Source organism: Sander lucioperca, chromosome 19 (genome assembly GCF_008315115.2).
Source record: "Sander lucioperca isolate FBNREF2018 chromosome 19, SLUC_FBN_1.2, whole genome shotgun sequence".
NCBI lineage: Eukaryota > Metazoa > Chordata > Actinopteri > Perciformes > Percidae > Sander > Sander lucioperca.
This window is the reverse complement of record NC_050191.1, coordinates 10,004,943-10,027,708: the sequence shown is the minus strand read 5'-3', so window position 1 is coordinate 10,027,708 and position 22,766 is coordinate 10,004,943. Positions and strand designations below refer to the sequence as shown.

The 22,766-nt window shown below is 38.8% G+C and overlaps 1 protein-coding gene across 1 annotated transcript in view; it reads right to left on the bottom strand.

Annotated features, from left to right (window-relative positions):
* rgs6 (regulator of G protein signaling 6) overlaps positions 1–22,766 on the bottom strand; it is a 105,191-nt gene that overhangs the window by 24,212 nt on the left and 58,213 nt on the right. Inside the window, exons 3-9 of the mRNA XM_031322266.2 lie at positions 10,515–10,611; positions 8,126–8,176; positions 6,250–6,356; positions 3,872–3,923; positions 1,134–1,198; positions 791–867; positions 79–160 (exon numbers count right to left, since the gene is read on the bottom strand). Of these exons, the coding sequence (XP_031178126.1) occupies positions 79–160; positions 791–867; positions 1,134–1,198; positions 3,872–3,923; positions 6,250–6,356; positions 8,126–8,176; positions 10,515–10,611 (531 nt within the window). The remainder of the gene's footprint in view (positions 1–78; positions 161–790; positions 868–1,133; positions 1,199–3,871; positions 3,924–6,249; positions 6,357–8,125; positions 8,177–10,514; positions 10,612–22,766) is intronic.

Sequence of the window (22,766 nt, the reverse complement as noted above, 5' to 3'; positions counted from 1 at the left end):
GGAAAGACAAAAAGAGACAGTGTGTGGACGAAAGAGGAGGTAGCAGCTACAATCTCACATGCACAGACAGAGGCTTACCACAGGCCTATGGACATCCCAGAAGGCTCTTTCCTGGCTGTCAAGGATCTTCCTCTCAGTTTTATCCTTTTTCCTGTCAATCCTGCACATGAGGTCATCAGTCAGTGTGAGAATTACAGCATGCAAACTTTTGTTTAAACTTTTCAGGTGTTAATTATTCATATAGAGGACCTCCAAACTGTAACCCATTGAAAAATACAACAAAATCAAGAACATCTCTGGACAAAAGAACATTGGTCTGTGTTGTTTTTTTTTCTTCGAAATGATGGTCACACAGAACAGAAAGTAATCATTAAAAAGGTGCTGCATGCAATTGGCACAATCACAATGTCTTTAATTGTGGCTTGCAGATGCACACAATAGTGTGAAGACCATGCAGGGGCCTAATGTGTCATATAGGATTCAGTGTATATACATAATAATGGGCAGGTATCTATCATTTCTTCTATTTTACCTCTTCTGTCTTCATTTTCCAATTTCTATATGTTCCAAAAGCAAATTGATTCATCAGGCTATATACTTCAGAAACATAAAGCCTAGATAAGACTGGACATGCAATGTAAGAAGAATTCTCATTACTGGAGGGTTAATGGAGTCTGTCAGAAACACTCACTGCTCATAATATGTAGTTTATCTTTTACCTTAGGTGTGAATGACATCACTGCGTGCATGTGTAGTTTCATGAGTTGCCGTGGTAACAGAGTGCACTTACTTGACCTGGGCCTCAGCCTGCATGTAGATAAACTCCCACTTCCTGGCAAAAGCTCTCTGCAGCCTGGCTAGGTTCTCCTGTTGGAGAGAAGACATGGTATGATGTTATGATCAAAAATCTCTAAGGCAAACATAATATTAAACTAAATCCAATTAAATCTTAAAATATTCCACAGTTTTAAAGTTTCTGTGATGCAATTTAGATCTCATTATTACAGACACACAAATATGACCTTTAAGAGGTTGTGTTTCTTTTTTTTTTTTTTTTTTTTGCTCAAAGCTTGACACACAGATCAATACCAACAAGTAGTAATCTGTGTATAGAGGAACAATCCAGAACTCACCGCCTCATAATCTGCCAGCTCCAGCCTGGTCTTGTTCTGCATGGTCCGCTTGCACAGGTAAATAGCTGTGAGAGGGACAGAGAGAATCAAAGACTGGGATTCATCAGTATACAGTACATGCTCCTCTTCATCCATACCACTCTCATATACCTACCTCACCCCTCCTCATCTCCCATGGTATGAAACTATAATCAGTTTTGGAGGCCGCCTGTCCACCTATGTGTTGCTTTAGGATTTTGAGATGGAGTGTGAAGAGGCACTGCGCTCTAAACTACAGACATGCTGCCTCTATGACAGGGCGAAGGGCACAAAGTGTAACGGTGATTGACTAATCCTGTCGACTGGTCCTCTCTACTGGAGCATGTGTTTACACTGCCAGGGCAGTGCTATCAATGGACTAAAATCAGGATACTAGTAGATTTAGTATTTTCTGTCAATATTTGATACGCATAAAGTTGATTAGTTTAATGCCAAATATGTACATGTGTTAAAGATTGCACCTTTTATTAAGATTTTCATGAAATCAAACCCCATGTTTTGATATCATTTATGGTCGAAATTCTTTAGCAATATCCATTTAATGTTTTTACCTCTCTATGAGTTAGTTTCCATTGCTAGTCTGCCATTCCCACATGTGATGCATACACATTTCCACAGACTTTATTTTTGCAAATATGTAAAAACCTCTAAAACAGAATTTAGGTCAAAATGGAAAGCTACAGCTCTTCACTGAAACCTAAAATGATTAAATAATTTTACTGTTAGCAGCTCTTTAGCAAGATGAATCACCAGACCGTATTAAAAAGAAACTGCTATGTTTTCATAGCCTGGGAAAACCCTGACGAACTTCTGGCAAATTTGAGATTTGTTCTGGAAGTCCGTCTGGCCAAGCCTATTCAAGCCCATTTCCAATTTTCCCAATTCAAGGCACCAATCGCAACCGTTGAGGCGGGCTTTACACGATGACGATAGCACAGCGAGGCAAGCAGCTTTTTGTTTACATTCAACATGACAGCCACCGAAGCGCAGCAACCCGTTGATGCCGCTGTCGTTGCTCGTCACCCAGATCGTTGGTCTGATTGGTTGAAGGACTATCCAATTGCGCCCAGAAGCATTTGAGCGGCGTCCGTTGGTGACGCCCCTTTGGAAATGGGCTGTGAATGAACCTTGCCCAGACCCACTCTCAGTTACAACTGAGAAGGGTCTGGTGTCAACCAGGCTAATGTTTTCAGCCACTGACTGAAAATTTTAAAAAAATATTATTTTTGGACTTAAAGGAACACGCCGACTTATTGGGACTTTAGCTTATTCACCGTAACCCCCAGAGTTAGATAAGTCCATACATACCCTTCTCATCTCCGTGCGTGTTGTAACTCTGTCCGACGGTTCCACCAGTAGCTTAGCCTAGCACAGATTATGGAGGTAATCGGTTCCAACTAGCCTACTGCTCCGAATAAGTGACAAAATAACGCCAACATGTTCCTATTTACATGATGTGATTTGTATTGTCACAGTGTGTACAAATAAGGTCACATGAGACACATCCATCTTCTAACTGTATATAAACTGGGAACTATATTCTCAGAAAGGCGAAGCATTGCTGATCTGCTTGGGGCTTCTCAGGTGCTGCAAAGCATATCACTCTGTCCAAGTAGCAGAAGTAGCACTGCTTCGCCTTTCTGAGAATATAGTTCCCAGTTTATATACGGTTAGAAGATGGATGTGTCTCATGTGACCTTGTTATTTGTCACTTATTCGGAGCAGTAGGCTAGTTGGACCCGATTACCTTCAGGATCCGTGCTAGGCTACCGGCGGAACCGTCGGACAGAGTTACAACTCGCACAGAGATGAGAAGGGTATGTATGGACTTATCTAACTCTGGGGGTTACGGTGAATAAGTCCCAATAAGTCGGCGTGTTCCTTTAAATGAAAAGATTAAATTAGAAATGCCCATATTATTTATGAGATGTCAACTGAATGACTGGTTGACAGCCAAATGCTTTAGTTAGTTAAAGGTCAGTATAGATCATATGCAAACAAACATATTGGTCATATTGGCCCAATTGTGAAATATCTAATTGATTTGCCACATTCCATAGCTTTACCTATTAGTCACTATCAACACTGAGCATGTAAGGTAGAAACTGAGACAATTATCCATACAGTATAGTTATTTCTGCATAAAACATCAACATTGTGGGGGTTGAGTTAAGCTCTACAGCCAAGCTATAAATATTCACTTACAGCTACACAAGTATATGTTTTCTGTCTTTATTTAATTTGATGTAGCTTAATGAAGATGAAAGAGGATTTGTAGAAATAATTTTCTAAAGTGCTGTTTTGGGATTGAAATTGGTCCCTAGATTAGGTCTGAATACAGAGGAGTAAATCTTACAGTTATGTATGGTTAATTGTATTCTGCTGATTTTGGAAGTGTAGAATGCACTCAACTTTAGCCTCATGAGCACTTGCTCTGAATTAAATGTATTGACTGAGTACCTGTGAAATAATGTAGTTGAGACATTGATACTGATTACCAGCTCTATCGACACTCCCTCAGATACAGTGTTTTTGTGCCATTCAATGCTACTCCGTATTTCCATTGAAAAACTATTCCAGGATAATCAATTTGATGAAAAAGCATTGATCCTTCAAACATGGAGGAAAACATGTTATAAGAAGGGGTTTATCACAAAAATGTGTAAGAAAAAAACAAAATTTCAATGCATCCCTCTTACCATAGTCTGTGTTCTCAGGCTCCCAACAGTTGGATGGCCAGAAATACGGTGCCTGACAGCAAAACAAAGTGAATAGTCAAAAGATATGGCTCAATTGGTGGTTAGTATTTCAAAGACAGAGAAGCAAAACTATGCAGGCAAATGTACACTTTCAAAACATTCCCACAAAACATGGAGTGATGACAATGACCTTTATGAGACTGTTGTTTTGCCTCTGAGACACAGCGGTGCACATGATTGCCTTGCACCACTGTGTGAGCAATCAAAATATATTTTTTTTATCAGTATTGAACAGATTCAGAAAAGCTGACTCCTAAACTTTTCCCCTAGTAAGAGGCATCCTGGGGTGTTGCAGAGACGTGGGAGTTGTGCAGCAACACAATAAAATGAGTAGCGATGAAAGCTCCAAAATAAACAATGGGAATGCAGAATAATAAAGCCAGCAGGCAAAGAACAAATGCCGATTTGATTGTTATTTGACATAGCTTGCAGGGTATTTGAATCACAGTTTTACAAAGAGAAATTTTACACGGTGTTAATTGTTAATTGTTTTGATTTCCCTCCTCTGTGTTTCTCTTGGCCTCGCATTTAATTTGCCTGGAAAATGTAATGCTAATGAATGGTGATTATCTTTATGAAGCTTCAATGGCAAACGGCCTTGCTCCTCCTCCTCTTTGTTTTCTCTTCCACTTCACTTTGAAGGAGGAGAACCAAGGTCAAAGCACAGTCATGTGCACTGTCGTCTGGTTTAATTAAACTGCTCCTCCAGCTCCGGTGGGGACTCAGCCCTCCAAAAAGACTCTGTGGAAAGGAAGGAAGATGCCACACAGAGATCATTCTAATCTCGCCACGGTCAACCTTGCCGTTCCCCACTGAGGAATGTGAAAACATTGTTTCTGATTTTTAATTAGGAACTTCTGGATAAAATAGTCTGGCATAATTAATCTCTGACTTTAACCCCACTGTTTTATCTGTGAACAGTGAAGGAGGAGTAAAATGTCAGCACGCTTTTCTTTTCGTCCCTTGAGTCTTTAATTCTAATGTACTACTCTACTACACTCTGTCTGTCAGGCTTTTGGTAGCCGCCTACTCAGTCTGAACCCAGACCTGCTTCCCTCGCTCGCTTGATGAATATTTTAACAGATCACCATTCATTTTTAATAGGGTCCCACAATAAAGAAGCGGACAGGGCCTTTTGTCATCAAGATCAAGATTGGTGTGCTGTTCCATTACAGAACAAGTAATCTTCAACAGCTGATTGAGGTCTTTATGAAAAGTAAGTGCCCCCACAATCAGATTAACCTCCCTGGACTTTTCAGTATTTCTCACACTAATGTAGGATGAAGAAGGGATTAGTTTGAGGTTAGGTCTGTTATGAAAGGCACAGAACAGTATGCATTTATTGGGGGGAAAAACCAATTGTAAAATGTATAATAAGGAGCAATTATTGAAAAATCTAGCTATACTGTATGTGCAAAAATACATTCTAAAAGTTGCATTCCAGGGATGATCCCAGAATTGTAGATTTTTACCTATTTTATTGGGTAGTTACTTTTTACTGGCTAAAATTTCCTGGAGCAACTCCACATGATTTAAATTTAAAAAAGGTCATCCTATCTTTACAAAGCTGTTGTGTGCACCTTTAGTTAGACTAAAAGTCTGCAGCCGTGCTAGTGGTTCCATTAGACTGTACTTAGGCACAACAGTGTTTTGAGCTAAATGCTAACGTCACTTTGCCAACATTCACACAATGCTGATATTGAGCAGGTATAATGTTTTTTTATGTCCACCATCTTAGCGTGTTAGCATGCTAATGTTTGGAACTACGTCACAACAAAGACATTGTCCCATTTTTTTTTCTGTTAAATAATTTAATCTATATATTGGGAATCTGGAATGCTGCTAATATTGTGCATTAACTGTAAAATGAATCCTTTTCTCTTTTATGCTGTAAACTGATCCTACAGATGCCTCTCCAAATTCAATCAGCTGTCGCAAAATGTTAACCAAGATACTTTCTCAGTTCTCTCAGCAATGACCTCATGTGCATAATGGTAATTATAACAATGTTTCAAAATCAATGTGCTGGCCTTCTTGGCAACATTTGATATTTAACTCAGTATCAGGTGACAAATGAGAAGTTTAAGAGTCAATTACCTATTTCAGGAGTCTCCACATACAGGGTAACCTTAAACCTTTAAGATTAACCCTTAACGTTGAGTAACATACAGCACAGGACTCACTTGGTTGCACTCCGAGTATCAGTCTGGAACTATTTAAATATAAAGTAAATATGATCTATCGATATTTATACTTCTCCACTACTTCTTTAGCCTCCTCTGTCTCTTTATTATCACTTGACTGACTCTCCTGCTCACCTGAAAGCGATAGAAAGTGCCGTCGTCTTTGAGGGAGAGGACGTGGTCTGAGATAGGGAAGAAGTAACCCTGAGCTGCGATGAGACTGCCAATGTGCATGGCCTCAGCTGTGACAGGAAGAGAACAAGTAGTACTCATTACTGTATGTTCTTCAGCACTCATATTACCTGCAATGCAATATCTACTTGGACGGAATTAAGTCTCAGTCGTAGCAATATCAGGACAATGAAATCAAAGTCATGAAAGTGACATTTTAGAGATATGAATACAATACAATAAAAACAGACGCAAATATTTTTAGAATACGAAAATGTGAAAAGCCATAAATGTACCATCTTGATGTCATTAAAAGGTAACACATTAAGTGCATTTAAAGTTTTTGATCACAGTTTAAAATGTATATATACAGCCTGTTGTATCCTTTTGAATTCTAATTGGATGTCAGCAATAGGATTCAGCCCGGAGATGGTTTGATTGGGGTTGGTTGTACGTGGATGACTCAATGATTGACTCAGTGTCCAGGCTGTGGGCTTCTGCACAAACAATAAACACAGCTCTCCCACCACCATGCCTCAGGCCAAGTAATCTAAACAACATATCCACAGCAAAATCTAGCTGGTGTTTTTGTTATGATTCTAGTTTCTTTTTTCCTGCTCATTCTGTGTTGTTTTTGCAGTATTAACTTGTGAAGCTTAAAGCTATAGTGCGTAGTTTATGCCTCATGAAGTATTCTAAGTAATGACAACAAAACTGTCGGCGCTTCCACATGATACAAGCCTTCCGTGAATGCGCACTTGATTTTCTACGCAGCAAAGTCACCGGATGCCACAATCTTCATAGCCAAACTGGGAAATACAGAGAGATTTGTGTGGAGCTGATAGTCTTAATTACATTTGTAGCAACTCATTTGACAATGGCTTGAATGTAACGGATGCTCATTAATATCAAAAAGTTACGCACTAAAGCTTTAATTTTCTGTTAAAAATGTTTGCAGATGGACTTAGACTTTACCTAACGGAACTCAAAGATCTTTTATTTATTTCAAATATACCCACGTTTATGCTTCTGAAAGGGTAAAATATTTTTCATATGAAAGACCTGCAGTGCCTACCACACACACTGTCTGACCTTTCATAAACTGGACTGTTGTGCTGCAGTGGTGGAAGAAGTATTCAGATCCTTTACTTAAGTACAAGTACTAATTCTGTTACAAGTAAAAGTCCAGCATTGAAAATGTTACTTAAAAAAAAGTATGTAAATATCATCAGGAAAATGTATTTAAACTCAATGCAGAAAAATCCTCACATTTTAGAAACCGGAAACAATCAAACAATCCTGTCAATCAACTAAGCTAATCATTTCAGCTGTACTTGTAGGCCTGCATATTGTTGGGTAGTTTAATTTTTTTAGAGTAAAAAGAACAATATTTTTCTCTTAAATGTAATGGAGTAAAAGGAGAAAGTGGCATGAAAAGAAAAGATTCAAGTACTAAAGTAAAGTAGTAAACAAGTACCTCAAATTTGTACTTAAGTAAATGTACTTCGTTACATCCCACCACTGCTGTGTTGTTATCTAGCTGCCATTTAAGATAAATGTATCCCTGTGTTTTATATTTTGCACGGTAACACAACTTCGGAGTACATTTGGCATTAACAAAATTCATGCTTTCATATTATTTGTTATTTGTGGCTGTAAAAATCTAAACTGGGAAACGCTGCACCCATTAAGTTTTTGTGCATACTTATTAAAGCATTTGTATTTCCTTAGTAAATAAAACTTTCTAGTTTGAACAGGATGCGTGTTGTCATAGGAGGGTGTTGTCTTTAACAAAGAAGTCATTAAAATCAGCAGTCTGGTATCATTTGTCGAAATCTACCTGGATCCTCAATGAACAGGTTCTTCATCAGCCACTGCACAATATCTGTACCTGAAACAGGTCAGACAGAAAAAGAAAACTGACTGTTATACAGGGCATGGTCACACATCTGTAGAGATTCGGAGTACGATTTAAGAAATAGAAGAAATGGGGTATAAAGTGAGAGGCAATAGAAAAGAAATAAGTTGGGGTTTTTTGAGTCATTTTTGGGAGCTAAATGTAAAATAGTTTTTTTTCCATTACTTATACCCTTCACATCAAAAAAGGGAATACAACAAAATTAAATAAAAGTAATAGCAAGAGATCCATGATAAAAAAAAATGTAATAGAGGACAAGTTTGGCTTTATACTAAAAGACATGTGCAAGCTTAAAGTTCTGAAAGAAATAAAGATTGTCTTTACTTCATCTCAAGAAGTTGTCTTGAAGCATATAACACAAAAAGGTCTCAAACTGCTCAAATGTAAAATGATCTTACCCCACTGGCACTTAGAAGAGCAATATTTAGAGCATTTACGTTACTCTATGTGATCATTTATGATAGCTAAAAATACTAAAAAGCTTTTTTCTTTTTTGTGTGGTGGAGATAGAGTATCATCACATATTTGCTTCCCTTCTGCTTTCTCTGAGTCCCAAGGGAGGTGGTTAATTCTTCATTATTCATTAGTTTCCTTGCCCTTAGCACTCAGCTGCAAACACTCTGCACATCCATCCGCTGCTGTAGTAATTGTGTTTATTGATATGGTCTGCTTATGGCATATTGTGGTAATGCATTTTCCATAAGTGCATGGTCTGAGATAAAAGGAGAACGTTAATAGCTTTTCTTTGTTTCCATCATTTGTTTGGGGTGTGTCAGAGCCTCCCACTGTGACTCCAGACTTTTAAAGTGATTATCAATCAAAGCAACAACAGCCAGCAGGCAAGGTGGCCGACTTCAATCCCCACCTGACAGGTAAAACTGGCTTATAATGTTCTTATTTTTCTACTATAAGTGTGTGTGCATGTTCCCCCGGTAATTCACAACAATGCAGTTCCACATATTGACACCTACAGCCCCAGCTCTACTGAAGCAGTCAGAGGTTGATTGCCTTGCTTAAGGGCACCTTGACAGTACTGTAGGAGGACAGCATTACTCATTCCCCTTCCACACTTACTTTCTTCTTAAAACATTTAATCATATGTTGTCCTCCCACTTTCCCTCCAGCTATTCAGTTATTCTCCAGTTAGCCACTGCTGAAGAAACGGAGCAGCAGCATTAACAGAACCAGAATGAAATGCAGCAACAGTGTATGTATTATATATCTATATATACTGTATATATTTATAGATAGATATATGAGTGTGCGCCTTAGCTGGAGGTCTTGCTTCTAGTGTTCCAACAGTATTGTCATCACCATTCACGGCCATTATTGGGCTCTTTGCATAACCCACAACTGAATGCTGTAAATTGACATCAGTCCTGGGATTGTTTGAAAATGTATAAACAGATCATGCAATATGCTTTACGTTACAAGTCCATAATTTCTGAATAGAAGTTTCTTGAAAAGCACTATGTCCTTTGGTGTAAATCATAGGGACAATAGGAATTTAGAAGAAAGACATTTCGTTGAACCTATAAGTAAATATGAGATCAGTATCCATTTATTACTATAGACTTTATATGTAGAATTGTAAGTTTGCCTTTAAACATTTCTTTTTAATGCTCAGCTGACCTGTGTGTTTCAAATAAACATGATCTCTATTTTCCTGATAATTTGTACCAAATAGCAAATATAACTTTTGGGATGAGACTTCCTTGTCCAGAAAAAAACACTTTAAAGCTGGTCTAATAAATATTTACATACACACAGACAATCATCACCCGTTTCTGCAGTCCCCCTAACACTATAAGGTAATTATTATGTCAGTATAGAAAAAGTGCAAAGTAATTAACTAATGCATGTTTAAACAACCTATGTTTACGTTTTTCTGACACAAACCTCTACTGTCGTGGTCCAAGACAAAAAAAAAAACTGAAGAAAAAAGGCAGATGTAGTGTGACATAATTATGATGGCAGCAAAAAACTTAGTCAGAAAGTTGAGGAAAACTGTGGTGTCAACAAAGTGTGTTAACGTTGTTTAAGTAGTTTTAAGTCAAACCAAACCTTAACCACATGACAGATCAGAAAATATTGACAAACAGAATGCAGTTTGTAGTTTAGGGTTGAGGACTTGTTGTTTGAGATATATTTATCCACCTAATTTCATTTAATTCAGGAGAAAGAGGGCAGAACTAAATAACCTACCCTGGTAACAGGTCTCCTCATGGCCCCCTTTTTGACTCACTTTTAACAGTGTACATTTGTACACTGCAGGGTTCGCCAGTCTTTGACATCTTTCTCTACTTCTTACCTGTTACTACACTGGGGATTTTGGTCATGAAACTTTTGACAGTTCTGATAGGCACACCCTCTGTCTCATCCTGGATGCGAGTGACAATGTCTTCAATCTGCAGAGGAAGGCAGCCAAAGAGGAAAGAAAGAGGGACAGAGACAGGAAGGGAAAAGAAGATAAAACAGGGTTAAGACTGAAGCTTTAATGCTATGTTTTAATCTGCGAGTTGCTACTCTGCATTTATATATATATATATATATTTCAAATTCCTATAAAATTTGTGATTATATTATGGTAAATTATCTTTTTGCCATCTAAATTTAAGGGAGAAGATCCGGGTTCAGCTCACTTCACTTGAGTTAATGAAGACCACACATTCACAAGCTGACCCTTTCAAAGAGGCTGCCTGTGAAATGAGTCACTTCAGCACAGAATTAGCTGGTTTGGTTAACGAAACAGAAAGAGGGTGCTATTATTTAAGCACAAACATACACAAAGCTTTTAGAGTGTCTGGTGTACCAAGGCATTTGATTAATTCAAACATGAAATGCTAATATCACATTACAATTAACATGCTATGAAATGGGCACTTGAACCTTGAAAACTGCTGCCACCTCAGTGGTGAGCTTATGCTGCACTAATGCCCTGCCCCAGTGAAAAATAAATACATAAGGAAGTAACAATCCTATTTCATAGGACCTTTAAACATGCAAAATGGAATACATAATTAGAACCCTACATATTGTTACTGGTCATAATATTTACAAAAGTTGCAACAACAGCATAAAGTGGGAGGAAAATCTCAAAACTGAGTCACACGAAATCATCTGATATGAGCAGGAGACGAGGTTCAGCAGGAACAGCACGTGCCTTTGGCCTATTATCACAATTGTACAGATGTAAATGAAACACATATCGCCCACTTTGCACTGTAGTAGTCAGAACTGTTTTGTTTGCAATATTGACACCCCCTCTCTGCACAGATGCTTTTTTGTTTGTGTCAGAGAGTGGGATGTGAGAAGTTGGTCGCTTTGGAGACCACTAACACAAAACTACCACACACCTATGCAAAAAAAAAAAAAACAGTACAAAAGACACCATACACGCACTCATTCATGCTTGCACAGAAAAGAAAAATCATTTACTTCCTGTGCTCCCTATACATACAGTGTATTGTACTGCACATTTGTCCTCATGCTGTGTGCATTTTTCTGACCCTTTTAGCTTTTCAGTATATTTATGAGCTAGCTGTCAGCGGAGTGCAATTCTCACAGGCACCCAGGCTGGGTCAAATCTTACATGCCTACTTCCACAACAGACTCATACAGACTTAATGTGCTTTAAAAAAAAAACACAACGTACTATACATTCTATCTTTCGAGATTTCTTTGACAGATAGACTTCTGTGCTGGTGTCATTTTCCCCTCATACTGTATGAGTAGCCTGTATATCATTATCTATCCTAGAATACCTGCTTTGTCTTTAGAAGCTTGATAATTTGAGGAAGAATGTGATTTTTAACAGTAGAGGAACCTTGAGGCAGAAATGCAGTGTAAGGCATTACATCTGCTACAGACGAACAAAAGGACAAAGGAGCAAGAGAATCGTGTTATTGTTGGCCTGTGTATTTTGCATAGCATAGCTGGTTGAATGTGTTCCTTTTTCTGCCCACTAGCTCCTACAGCATGACCATAGGTATCATCAGGTTTCTCGAAAATGTCATGTTTGCTTGGTTGGTTTGGTTTATTGACAACGGTCTAATATATTTATAAAATACATTTGTACAACATACTACACATTATACAGTGGATACCTTTTTCCACTGTTCCTGGTATTTTGCAGTCCACCAACCCTTACCAGGATGGACACAGGTAACATTGGAGATTATAGGTAAAGCAAGCGATGTTAACCCAATATACTTGTCATCTTTACATTGCTGTTTAACTTCAGTTTTGGACAGAGCAAGACTCATAGGTTTCCTCCGCTTCCAGTCTTTATCCTCAGCTGGCTCTAGCTTAAACAAGTATAATGAGTGAGCTAGTAAGTAGTTCCCAAAATGTTGAAGTATTTCTTTAACTGAATCTGGGGTTTGGGTGGTGGCAGAATGAACACTTTAGTCCAGCTAAGTGCATTGCTCAGGGATAAAATGACAGAAAATATTAAAGAACAGAAAAGCTCAAAAAGCACATCTTATTCACTTTTCAATACAAGATGTTCGCAGCCAAGACTCAAACTGACAAGCTTCCTGCTTTTAACTCTCTGGCCATCCGTCCTGCTGTCACCCCGTTTCTCTCTCTTGCTGAACGAAACAGATCCTGGCTGTCTGCCATAAGCAAGGGCACAGGCAGCTTCAGGCTACACATCCAAATCAATATAATAATACAATTCTAACAAGACCTTGATGGTCTGTGAAGACAGCTGCTCAAAAGACTTTAAAGGCTTCCGCTGTCAAACATTTCACTCCTCCTGCCCCACCAATCAAAATGGTCATTCATAGCAGGCTTATTACAGCCGTTGAACCCAGAATTTTAGGAAAAAATGCAAAAATTACCGCCTGTATGCCAGATCACAAAATGCTATTTTTTAATCCGCAAAAAGGTAGGAACATTGAAATGCATTAGAGGATGTTTCCCTTTACAGTACATGGATAGAACATTAGATTAGTCACAGTCATACGTACAAAACAGACAGCTTTAAAAAAGCAGTTGTTGGATTATTATTCATACTAGTTAGCATCATTGTTGATAGCTAGCCTGGATGCCAGCTGAACTTTGCCCCGCCCACAACATTTGAGGTCGGGAAGTTCGGTCTGGACTTGATCCGTTGTGGAGCAACTATGCTCGAACCAGAGCTGTTCGGACCAATCAAATTGTCAGGGTGGGCTTTATACGATGATGGACAGATGATCAACAGTAACGTAATCAACCATGTCACCAAAGAGCGCTTGGGCTGAATTCGTTTACAACAAAGATGGCTGTCGCTGGAGAATTGAGATGTGTAGATTCCGCCATTGCGTCTGTTATAGAAGATATCGACAGTGCATTCACCTTAAAAGAGGAACAGAACCGCGATCAAGGCATTTGTCGATCAGAAAGATGTTTTTGCCATCCTTCCTACGGGATTCGCCAAAGTTTAATTTATCAGCTGGCCCCGATGGTCGCTAAGAAGATGGGGCTCTCTGATTGGTTGTAGGTCTATCCAATTGAGTGTAGAGGCATTTTCTTTCCTGGTAGTTAGTGGGCTGATGAGCAGCCATGCAGAAAGGTGGGTTATGGGGTGCCACGGACCATGCTGTTGATTGTGGTTTAATTATCTCCTTTGCAAACAGGATGGTCTCAGCAGCGATACTGATGCCATCGCCTCCGTCCCTCAGAAATCTGTTTATTGTTTGAGTGGGTATCATTCTTACGGGAGTCTTATGCAAGACTAAATGTAGGACAGTGAAGTGTAGGGAGGCAAAGATGAGCACAATACTCTTCCAAACTAATATTAAAGCAAGGTAAAGCTTCATCTTTAGAAACGGATTGAAGTATTCAGAATAAAAATACCACAAAGTTAAAATATTCCATTACAAATCCTGCATTCAACAATACAGAAACATTACCAGAAATGAGTACTTAAGGAATAAAAGGATACCCATTTTGCAGAATAAACCCTTTGAGAGTTAAATTATTATATTATTGGATTATAGCATTACTGATGCCTTAATATGTAAGCAACAGTCTAAGGCTTAAGATAGTCAAGCTAGTTTTGTACAATGTTGGGTATTTTAAACTTATAGAAATCTATCATATTTTGTTAAAAATGTGTTTTGGTATGCAAAATGTAAATGTACAAAGTAGGAAGTATTACAGTAAAATGAATGTAGTGGATTAGAAAGTACTTTACTTTAAAATATAGAGCAGTAAAACTATAAGTGGCATCAAATGAAAATTATCAATACACTACCTGCATTTTTTTTATTTGAGTACAGTAAATGTACTTAGTTATTTTCCACTGCATTTAGGGCCAGATTTTACAAAACACGTAGGCAAAAGTATTCACTTTTCTTTTTACAGTATATACCTCTTATGTATTCCTTTACTTTCTCTATTTATCTGTTCTATTGTAGTTTTTTGCCTCTGTAACAACTTTCCCTCTGGAGATCAATAAAGTTTTATCCTATCTTAAGTAGCAGTTGAGTAAAGTCAGCTCAGCCTGTATTTGATGCTGCTGTATACGTCCAAGAGATTTCAATTGTTGTTGGCTGGGTACAACTACTGTAGTCTGAACATTTATTTAACCTAAAACATGGTACTGTACCTCCTGGCCAATGAAAGAACAGTTACACAGTTTTTTTTTTTTTTTTTTTTTAAAATGGAAGTGGGCTAAAACATCCTGAGTCAGCCATGCGGACGCATGGTAAGAGGCCATAACTCTCAGCTGGAACCAAAAACTGGCATGCACATCCCAAATACACGCAGAGGAGGCCAACAAAAGTACAATAAAAAATCCCCCCCTTTGAATTCCCGACCCTGAAACAGCTGCAATTAGTCTTTCTTTAAGATAATTCTGGGGATTTTGGGAAATGAGACTGACAAGGCCACATCACTGTGGCTATATAAAGAAGCAGGAATACATCCTGCAGAGAGAGAAAATGTCAGCCATGGCCCTGAGGATGTCGGCAGAGATACCTGGGTAACATTTCGAGAGAAAAGAAGAAAATTACCTCGTCTGAACCACGCAGCTCCAAATCTTCCACACAGTGACAGCTTAACACGGTGCCAGATCAATAGCAGGCTGGCTGAAGGCCAGCTGGAGAACAAATAGATGGATGATTGGTATTGAAGTCAACGCTCCAGGGGTTGAATATTCAAGCTGTTTATTTGACCACGGCTTTGAGGGTGAGACATACACATCTAGAGAAATGGATTGTCACTCTTTTGTCAAACACAACGCCGCTCAGGATAGATTTTCCTAATGATGTATTGATGCTTCAAATTATTTTTGAGCATCAAAATGTATCGGGAATCAATGGTGGTTCCAAAGGGGGAGAAAGTATTCTTATGTTTATTATTATATATTGTTAGTCTTTTTGGAGTACCAAACATAGTGAGAACCACCACTGTCGTGGGCCTGCAAAAACTGAAGAAATTTACCAACAGCAACAGCCTAAGAATTACAAAAATAACCACAAGATGTTAAGCATTTACTTACACTGTTCAACTGGTCTACTGTAAGTCTCAATCATGGGAACAGACAGTATCAGTCTATTTTTTTCACTAGCTGTATGATTTAAAATTGGGTGTGTAATTCATTTGCTGATGGTCATATTTTATATTCTTCAGAGAGAAAGCTCAAATAGACCTGGGAAGAGTGCATATAACACTGTTCTCCATGAACTGATTAATTTAGATTTCTGGGAGAGGCAAAGTATGTGATCAGACTAGTCATATGAGACCATTTGCTGATTTAGCTGCTGCCAGAGCTGCTTTAGCACATCTGCATATTACCTTCACAAGATCCTTCACAATCAAGTGCTGAGATGCTGCACTGATTGCAACATGTTCCTCCGTGCTTTAAGTGGCATTTGCATTATTGAAAAGGAACACTTGGACAGAAAGTCAAGTGACAACAAAAGGAACAGGAGATGGGAGAAGAACTTACTGATAGCCACCCAAACAGATACAATTATTTAAATGTATTAATTATTAATGTCATGCACATCTGAGCTTAAAATATATACAGTGTGCTCAGACCCTTGTTAGTGGGCTTCAGGGTTGTATATGTAATGAAATGTATTCAACATATACAGCAACATGCACTCTCACTTTATCAGGAATGCTGCAGGTAAACAGACTCTAAACTCTTCTGAAGAGAGTCTGAAGCTTTGGGTAAAAGCCAAAATGTAAGCTTGTGTTACAGCTGATACAATTTGTAAAAAGATAATGTGTTTGTGAAATAATATTACCTCTAAATTGTTTTCTGAGGCAGAGGTAATGCAGAGAGGATCTCCTGTCAACTGACTGATACGAGTTCAAGTATATTGATTGTGGCAACCACTGACTCCCTGCCAGCTCCATGGGTTTTTTTCTGCAAAATAAGCTAACCCCTGAACTTTTGGGTAAGCAAAAATAAATTGTACCTATGGCAATAAATGGTATGTCATTAGCAACACTATACCATAAAGATCCCCAATAACTAATGTGTCTAAATTAAGCTAATCAGATTCCATCTAAATATCGTTAAAAGTAGCCAAATGATTCAATTACAGTTCCAGTTAAGGAAACCAAATGTTGCCTCAATTTGTGGGCTTAAATAGATTCAAGGAACTCTGCATTTAGGTGAATGTCATGCACATATTCTTCATTTAGTGTAGCTTGTTTATTTCAGAGCGGTTTTAAAATCTGACACTATATCTGAGGAGACTCATTATGCACATGTCCCTGTCGGCCTGCATGGTGCGTTTTATATCATCACAAAAGTTTCTAAAACTAACTCTCCCACATTTGACATCTCACTAAAAATAACTTCATAATGATCTCTTGAAATGGAAAGCAGCTTGTTTTATTAGTAGAAGCTCCAATAATATGGTGTTATAGGCAGATATGTTGTTGACACAGGGTTGAGCATCACGTTGCTGCTATCCAAATAAATAATGTGTTAGGATCTTTAAAAAGGTGGCAATTAGTGGCAATACACTACAAATTAAATATGTTTGTTGTCAACCAGATTTAAGAACTATACTAACTGTACCTCGTGTGTTTATATGTATGGTTTCATAGTATAGGACACTGTATGTGACAGCAGCTTAGAAAACATATACGTAAACATTACCTTAGAAATTCTGTTGTCCTGGAACATTGCAAATAGAGGTCTGGCAAAGCAAGGCTACCTTGGAAACAACGTCAGCATATCAAGATTTCACAATCTACTGCTGACATGAGCTGAATCAACTCTCACACATACACTCAAAAAAATATGGGTCCTTAAGGTCAGGAATTTATTATCTTGATCCTCATTAATGTCATATTTATGATCCTAATAATCCAACCCACTACACTGCCACCTTCATTAAAATGTATTTAAAGAAATCTGTCAAATGTGAAAATGAACACCACCATAAAAACATCAAAGACAACTACCAACTGTGCGTTCGCTGTTGCTGGTTAACATGAACGCATGACGTAAGAGTCACTCCACATGCCAAATTGTTCTTTTAGAGTGCCCAGTTAAATGAATCCTGAAATTATCACTCATTTTGTGGGTGGCCATAATGAGGTCAAAGCTTGTCATGACAGCAATGGTCGCTGTTGGAGCCACCCAAAAACCATCACTATGAATTACACAATAACCTATATGGAGTTTGAAATGTACTGGTGTTAGAGCTTAGATCGGGCCCAAAAAAAATCAAGCCTGACCCTACCCGAGCCCATGCACGTTGCGTCCGAGCCCGGCCCGACACATTAACTGTAATTATGAGCCCGAGCCCGATTTAAAAACGACAATTTTTTAATACGTGGGCCGTTATAACTGACGTTCTCAACTACAATTCCAGGTTGTTCGACCTACAGAAATCTGTTTAGAATTATCTTAATAAATACAGGTAATGCAATAAGGACGAAGCATGTAAACTGCTGTTAGTTTATTCAGAATGGAACGGATCGCAAATGGATCCGAATGAAGAAACGTAAAAAAAATCTCAACCCTATAGCTCCCTCAGCCGAATAGTGCGGGTAACAGATCAAGGCAGCAACATAATCAAAGCCCTGGAACCATATAGGAGATTTTCTTGTCTCTATCACCTAATTAATACTGTCCTTCGCCACGGTCTGCATGCTGACGCACTGGCCGACAACAGTGCTGCAGAGGGGGGGGGGGGGGACATGATGTAGCCCAGTTTACCTACCACTCAAGTCAGTGCAGGACATACACCCAGAGCTACGGGAGAAGCTGGAGAGGCAGAGCTTTCTCCCCACCGAATTAGGCTAATGAAGTAATGATTAAAAAAAACACAAATGCTTGATCGGTTCGCAGCCGAGTGTGAAGCGGCTGGGATGAGGATCAGCACCTCTAAATCGGAGGCCATGGTTCTCAGCAGGAAACCGATGGAGTGCCTTCTCCAGGTAGGGAATGAGTCCTTACCCCAAGTGAAGGAGTTCAAGTACCTTGGAGTCTTGTTCGCGAGCGAGGGAACAATGGAGCGGGAGATTGGTCGGAGAATCGGCGCAGCGGGTGCGGTATTACATTCAATTTATCGCACCGTTGTGACGAAAAGAGAGCTGAGCCAGAAGGCAAAGCTCTCGATCTACCGGTCAGTTTTCGTTCCTACCCTCACCTATGGTCATGAAGGCTGGGTCATGACCGAAAGAACGAGATCCAGGGTACAAGCGGCCGAAATGGGTTTCCTCAGGAGGGTGGCTAGTGTCTCCCTTAGAGATAGGGTGAGAAGCTCAGTCATCCGTGAGGAGCTCGGAGTAGAGCCGCTGCTCCTTTGCGTCGAAAGGAGCCAGTTGAGGTGGTTCGGGCATCTGGTAAGGATGCGCCCTGGGCGCCTCCCTAGGGAGGTGTTCCAGGCACGTCCAGCTGGGAGGAGGCCTCGGGGAAGACCCAGGACTAGGTGGAGGGATTATATCTCCAACCTGGCCTGGGAACGCCTCGGGATCCCCCAGTCGGAGCTGGTTAATGTGGCTCGGGAAAGGGAAGTTTGGGGTCCCCTGCTGGAGCTGCTACCCCCGCGACCCGTTACCGGATAAGCGGAAGAAGATGGATGGATAGATGGATGGGACAAATGCTTGCTCAAGAGCCTGGTCCGAGGATAGTGGCGGGAAATATCGGCCCGGTTCGGGCTCGGGCAGAGAATCTAAACTCTAACTGGTGTTGAAATCAATGGTGTTTTAACTCTAGTTTGTTTCAATATTCACTGGTGTTTTAATGTAGTTCTAGTCTGGTGTTTTAGCTCTAGTCCAGTCAAAAAAAATCACTAGCGTTTTAGACAGTTTGGTCTAACAATCACAGTTTTAGCTCTAGTTTGGTTCATTTTTCATTTTAGCTCTTTTCCAGTCTAATCACTAGTGTTTCAGCCCTGGTTTGGTTCAATATTGTTTAGCCCTTTGGTCCAGTATGAGTTGGTGTTGCAGTCCTGGTTCACTAGCACAACACAGTTGTTTGAAAAATGCTGCAGAATCAGATAGTGTTCGAGTTGAAGCATTATTCTCTGTAGTTGTACACCATGCTCTGTATGTTTAGAGACAACAGTGGAGTGAGTAGTGTGTGGTATGTATAGACGCTTTGGTATGTGTAGGTGTATGTATACTGTATGTGTCATCTTGGGTAACTGTTCCTTCTTTCCTTTCAGTACGGCACCTTTCCTCCCCTGCAGTACCTGAATGGTTCTCTGTGAGGAGATTTATACGAAGGGAAGACGAAGATATTTTCCTGTGGTTTGGCCTGTCATTTACACGAAAACCCTGTTTTTAATCGATGAAAACGATTATTTCTAAAAACTCCGGCCAAAGTGGAGATTTTGGAAAACTTTGTTTGCACGTTTGCATGTAAACTGAGACAAACGGAGGTTTAGGCAGCCGAGAGAGAAAGAGGAAGTGATTCGTTGCTGTTGTTGCTATTTTTGGGATTGTGATTGGCTAACATTGGCTTGAGCTTCTCGTTACAATGCCACCTACAGGTGTGGCGTGCTCTTAACAACATTGACAGCATATATACACGGGTACATGTAAACGAACACTTTTCTGAAAACGTAGAGGTTCTAAATGTCTGTTTATGAAAATAGCCAGCCACGTGTAAATGTAGTCTTAAGATTAGATTGCCAAGGGTCATTTCGGGGATAACGCTCCTTTTTGCATTTCTATCATCTTTTCTGTTTCTGGTATATTTAATACCAAGCACTCTATTGTAATCTTTTATTTACACCCTGAATCCTCTGAGAATAAAGGTCTGGGTTACTTTCAGAATTACATTTTCAGCAAAAGGATCATAACACTTCATGCAATGTTTTCATTAGGTATTGTAAGTAATCATGAATGCATATTAAAATAACATTATGAGCCCGCTATCATTATAGCCCCAGTTTAATTTATGATCTTGTAATATGCTGTTGTATTATAATTTGAAAACGTTACTGTATCAATCCAGCTAATGAATATTTTGTATAGAACTCACACTAGACTAATATTGCTTTGTACAGAATAAAACAGTTTTTATGGATAATGTTATTATCCATAAATAACATATGATGCCTTATTGTTGTAATATTTTCCAATAAACTTTGAGAAAGGATCTTAGATTTAGAAAAAGGCCAGATTTCCCCAAAGCCTCTTAGTGTTACATAAGATCACTTTCTCATTTGTGAATCGGTGAACTAAGATGATCTTGGTAGAACATTTAGTCCCTGAAGCTCAGAGAGAATAAGGAGCATAAATATGTAATAAGACATTATCTTTGTGAAATACTTTACATTACTTCACTTCCAGTGGGGCAATAAAACATAAAATTATAAAGCAGGCAAATATAAACAAAATATTGTGCAGTGTTATAATAAAAAGTAGATTTAGTAGTGATAAAAGCAAAAAATTGAGATTTCTATGGACTTCAGTCTGTTTTCACTCCCAAGCATTGTTATATGTGATTTGTACACCAAATTGATTAATATCTTTTCATAAAGATTCCGGGCAACAACCTATCAACAGCCAATAAATACAAGTTAGTGAAGAAGTTAGAGGTGGGCAATTTCTGAGTGAGTTCCTGTCAATATATTTCAAAAGCCAAGCTGGGAAATAATGTTTAAAGTGTTTTGATTAATGGTGAATGCACTGAGCTACACTACAAGGATCAACACAGGTATTAAAGTCTGTATCTCACATTGTACACTGTATATTATTTTTCCCTCTCTGTCATTTGGACCCATTAGTATCTTGAGTTAAAACTATGATAACCATTGAATTACTTTATTACTACTTTAAATGGAAAGCAGCTAATTTTAAATATTAGTTTTAGCAGATATAATGCAAGAGTTGAGCTTTATGCTGCTGCCTGAGCTATCCAAGCTTTTACTCGGAATAGTAAAAAACATTGTGTGGTCCAAGCAAGACTACCTTAGAAACAACCACAACAACTTAGTCTATCAAGATAGTATGTGTTTTTGAGCTACATCAGCTTTCACACAAAGAAGAATTGGATGTGGAAGTCAGATAAGACCATCAGCTGCCCTTTGGGTTGGTTAAAAATGATCTAATGTCGTAGCCCTGGTTCGGTCACTACACTGTGAATCATTTTAAGCTGGTTCAACTAAAAAAGTTAAACTGGGTGTCAGTGGCGACACTCCCAGGAAAAATACCTAGAAGCGCAGAGTTAGTGATGCGATTTCCATCACCCAGCAATGGTTGGTATGCCAGAGAGGGTAGGCAGAGCTAACGCACGTAACTAAGTTAATTAGTTCAACGTCATCTTATAAGTTCTGAAAATATAAAACAAATACATAAATATAAAACTGAGTTGTTCACTGAACTTGATGTTCAATAAACTTAAGATATAGGTTGAATCAACAACTGTTCAGTCACACAGACAAAGTTATTGCTCTGTCCATACTGTCTATATAGAAATCCCTTCGTAAAGCAATTCCAATGTTAGAGATGGCAGACGAACTCCAGTCTTTGTTTCATGCAAAAATGCATTACAGAGTTCATGTGAAACCAATATCAGACTTGATTTGGCTAAAGCTCAGGCTGCCTGGGAATCTCTTCAGACGTTTTTACAGTAACCAATAATAAACAATGTTTGACAGAGTTAAACAAAAATGAAAACCTTAAATAAACACTATTCCTCATATTTGTTCAAGGTGAAATGTATATAGCTTTAGTGTAAATGATTATATCATGTATTATTTTGTATTTCAATAATTTACCCCACAGGCTGTGCATGACTCCCTTTTCTCACACTGCATTTTATTTCCCTAATCTACATATCCTCAGTGAGCTCTTTGCTTTAAAAAGGAAATATATCATCTGAACAAATTATCAGTAACATGAAGAGGCCAACTATGATATGACGACCTTCTGTCAAAGTGTACGAGGTTCTGATAATTAATCTTCCCTTTGATGGAAATTATTAGTCTGGGCACGTACAGTTTACGGAAATGCACTTCCATAGGACTACTGTAATAAGGACTTGGGTAATCCCACATTCAATCTAATATCTCATGCAGGATATTAGCATTTTTCTTGAATTGGGAAGAGGATTTCCATGCCAACCTGGAAAAGGTCAAATTAGTTTCAT